The sequence below is a fragment of the Eumetopias jubatus genome, unplaced genomic scaffold (assembly GCF_037043125.1).
Source record: "Eumetopias jubatus isolate StellerSeaLion01/CBP00866 unplaced genomic scaffold, mEumJub1_p1.0 scaffold_80, whole genome shotgun sequence".
NCBI lineage: Eukaryota > Metazoa > Chordata > Mammalia > Carnivora > Otariidae > Eumetopias > Eumetopias jubatus.
The window spans coordinates 154107-158147 of NW_028274886.1; the positions used below are offsets into that span (position 1 = coordinate 154107).

The following is a 4041-nucleotide window of genomic DNA, read 5'->3' on the forward strand; positions in this document are numbered from 1 at the left end:
CAAGAAGCCCTCCCTGACCCCTCCTGCTCCACCCGGCGTGAGTCAGACCTGCCGTTGTTTTGCACTCTCTCCAGACACTTTTCCCCGAGTCTGCGGTCGTGTGAAGGGCGGCTGCGCTGGTGCGAGCCTGTCCTGGCATCAGATCTCTGAAACCGAATTTGCCAGTTTGCCTCTCCCTGGCAGCTAGCACATGCCTGGCATGCCACGGGTGCTTGGAAATGTTGGGCGAATAAGTGGAAGACTTCCTGAGGAAGTGTAGGACGTCAGGGCCCACGGGGACTGGTGGCAGACGCGCTGTGGGACGCATACAGAAGGACGACGTTGGTCCAAGAGCCGTGGTCTACTTCCCAGCAGAGAAGTGTGGCAGACTCTTTCCCCCACGGAATCTGGAGGGCGTGGGCAGAATGGGTCCGGTCGGGCATCCTCCTGCCTGGCCAACACCTGCCCTCCTACCGCCTTCCTATCCCCATCTCTCCAAGATCATAAAGGATCCCGCTTGGGCTACGGCCATGGCCCTGGACTTCACCCCATCAGTGGCCTGGGGTATTCCAACGCGTCCCAATAGGCCATTGGCTGTGCAGACCAGCAGTCTTGAGCGATGTTCCCGGGGTCAAGGGGGACCGCGGGTGGAGCCGCGAGGGGACAGGTGGGTGGACGCGGGCTCTCAGGGCAGGATGGTGTGGGCACACGAGGCTGCAGGAGGGAGAGAAGCACTGAGCTCGACGGGATGGATGGGGGCCGGGCGTGCTGTTGGCCTGCACGGGAGGGCCCGTGGCCGTCTGTTACCATCTTTGGGAGAACAGTCACACCGTTTGCGAGCTCCCAAATCTCACATATGTCTACGAATTTTTTCATGCTCGGGAAGCTGGACCTGCTCTGTCTGCCTGCAGTTGAAAGCAGAGTCACAAGGTCAGAGTCCCCAGCTCTGGCCCTCTGGGGCTGTCCCCGAGCCCGTGGCCACCGCAGCGCCGTCCGAGCTGGCAGGACAGAGAAGCCAGTGTGCTGCCAAGGGAGGGGGCAACAGGCGGGTGATGGGGAGTGTGCCTCTGTCCCCTCTGTGCTCCGAGGTAGGGGGTGTCCCCAGTGCAGCCCCAAGGCGGGCACCACACAGGGCCACTTGGGGAGGCCCCTCTGCTCACAGGACCCATGGGCCGGAGCCTGATGCCCCTCCCGCTGCGCTCCTGGCCACGCCGTCCTCCACGGAGACTCCACGGGACCCCTCCGACCTCCCCAATGGCTGTCCTGCAGGCCTCGGTGCCCCGAAGTGGGTTTGTGCTCCCTTCCCCCCACCCCTCCCTGGACAGCAGCTCCCCGCCACCCTCCCTTCACCACCTCCCCCTGCTCCCCCGATCCTGCCCTCAGCCCAGGGGTCCCCTGCCTCCATGCAGAGGGTCAGTCCCACTCCGGGCCTGTTGCCTTCTGGGCTCCGCCCGTGCACTGGCCGCCCCCACTCAGCCCCGTGGCAGCCACACCAGAGACCCGCCCACCCGGTCCCCCCGTCTGGGCGCCGCGCTCCGCCCGCCCACCTGGCCACCCGTTTGCTGTGTGTGTCCCGGCCCTGACCTCCTACTTCCCACTTCCTGCCAGCCCGCAGCGCAAGGGCCGTGACAGGAATGGATGTGTGTTCGTGTCCCCCCAAATTCATCCATCAGAGCCCCAGAGGGATGGTGTGACGTCCTGGGGCCTTGGGAGGTGTGTGGGGTTAGCTGGGTGCTCATGATGGGGTCAGTGCCCGTATAAGAAGAGGAAGACACCGGAGCCCTCTCCCCGACACTTGACATAGTGAAGAGGCGGCCATCTGCAAACCAGGAATGGGGACCTCCCCGGAATTCGCCGGGTTGGCGCGCTGAGCCGTGAGAATCAATGTCCATCGCGGGCGCCTGTGCGGTGCGGTCTGTGGCGCTCTGTCAGGGAGCCCGAGCTGAGGCAGGTGCTTCCATACCTTGCCCTCTGAGCTTGTCGCCCCTCCGTCCCCCACCTGACCCGCACCCTGCACGCCCCCTCCCCAGAGTTTTCCACTGGACTCACTGAGGAGCAGCAGGGTCTTAGAGGTCCGGCCGGCCCGGCCCAGGCGCACGTAGACCACGCCGTAGCTGTAGTCGGTGGACAGCACGTGGAAGCCCTCGACCCCCTTCACTGGACCGGAAGAGAAGCGTGGGGCCGCCCGATCAGGCCTGCACAGCAGGGGCAACTGGGAAGGGTCAGGAGTCCCTCCCACACACCCAACCACCTTCCAGGCCTAGGCGGGCACTTGCATGCTTGTGGGCTCTGGGACCGTGGCCTGCCTGCCCGCCCCGTGGGCCGCTGTCCATCCCATCCACCCAGCCCTGGGACAGAGGAGCGGCCTCTCCCGGGCCTGTGGCCATGAACCCGGGGACACGCCCACCCCCAGGTCTTTCTCTCCAGGCCTTCATACACACAAGTATTCCTGAACATCGCCTTTTTCCTATCTTTCCGCAGAATTAATGTGTGTGACTGACACCCCTGTGACCTGGGGGGGGGGGCAAGGCGGGAGCCCTTTGTTGGCTCTGGTTTCCTGGAATTTTCCAGTTTGGTGCAGGGTCAGTCCCACAGCTCAAGGGAAACCCTCAGAACACCCACTCTCTGCCGAGTGCTCCCGTGTACGTGGTGGCCTCTCCCAAAATCAGGCCTTAATTTTTAGGGGCAGGAAGGGTTTCGGGGCCGCAGAGATGGTCTGTCAGATGTGCGGGTGATCGTGGGTCTGGCTCCCCCCGCCCCCGGCTCCCTTTCCCCTCTTGACAGGGAGATGTCTGGGCTGTTTGTGGTCAGGGCTCCGTGAAGAGTGTGCTGGGCCCCCACCCTGGTCCACTCACCGGCTGAAGGCAAGGACCACCTTCAGCTGGCCCGCTTTGTGGACCTCCAACATCGATGCCCCCAGCTTCCTCCTGTCTCTGCCTGGCAAGAATCTCTGGCCCTCAGAGGCGACAGCCAGAATGTACCAGAACCCTGAAAACTGTGGAGAGCGTGCTGGCGTAGCTGCCCGTGCCAGGCTCCCAGCCGGGCCCTCAGGAAGCCACCGGACACTGACATTGGCCTGAGGCCCGGGCCGGGTCCAGCACCCACAGGTCGGCACAGCCCCTGCACAGGGCCCCGGCTGCCCCTCTGGGCCTTGGCGGGCAGGTGCCGGGTGTGCTGGGGCCCCGAGGGCTGGGCTGTGCTTACCATGTGCTGGAATTCCCTTCCCGTGAAAGGCCTCCCCCTTCCTTCCAGCTCGGCCCTCGGCCCCATCCCTCTGACTTCCTGCCACAAACCCACATTCCCGGGGAGTCAGTTCCCACGGCCACCTCCACTAGAACCTTCCACCTGCCAGCCATCTGGTTGTTCTGGAACACGCTCTGCTCGTTCGGCCTCTGCCCACCTAGCATCCCTGGGGCCCTGAGGCAGCACCTGCCTGGGGCCCTCGGCCCTCCCCCCTCTTGCGTGGCCACCAGCTCCTCAGAGAGAGGCCAGGGCCTGAAACCCCTTCCGCCCTCGCGGCACTGCCCCCTGTTCCAGGATGGCCCTTTGGAGATTTTCAGGGAGTGATCTTCCAGCCACCACACACACTGCATGCCTGGCCCCGGTCGGCCTGGCTGTCAGCCTTGGGGAACGCAGGTGTGTGGCTCACCTTGTTCCAGTTGAGGTTGTGGGACTCCCTGGGTAGCTGTCCCTGCGGCCGGGACCCCGTAGCAGGCATAAGCGCCAAGACCAGCACACACGTCAGCCTCCCTGGTCCCATTGTCACCCTCCTTCCTCGGCCACCGGGGCACTGAGTTTAAGTCTCCCCACCCACCTGACCCTGCCGTGGGCGTCCAGCCAACCCAGAGCCTTGAGCCAGCCTGGGGTGGGTCAATGTGGGGGGAGAGGGGCTTTGGGACACAGGCGGGCGGCCTAGGGGCTCGGCCTGGCGGGTGCTGCCTGAATTTGAAGGCCATCGTGTTCCCCTGTGAGACCCCTGGGCCTCCCATCCTAGCCCCCGCGGAAGAGAGGCAAGCAGCCGGGAGGCGTCCCTGTGAGTCACTTCATAGAGATATTTGCACG

The 4041-nt window shown here is 64.7% G+C and overlaps 1 protein-coding gene across 1 annotated transcript; it reads right to left on the reverse strand.

Moving 5' to 3' along the window:
• Positions 1 to 522: 522 nt before the first annotated feature.
• On the reverse strand, positions 523 to 3739 carry LOC148161731 (epididymal-specific lipocalin-10-like). Its single transcript, XM_088020608.1, has 5 exons — positions 3629 to 3739; positions 2835 to 2974; positions 2421 to 2491; positions 2029 to 2136; positions 523 to 884 (listed from the first exon to the last, which is right to left on the reverse strand). Exons 1-5 carry the CDS (start codon positions 3737 to 3739, stop codon positions 523 to 525), a joined length of 792 nt encoding a protein of 263 aa, XP_087876734.1.
• Between the last annotated feature and the right edge of the window lie 302 nt (positions 3740 to 4041).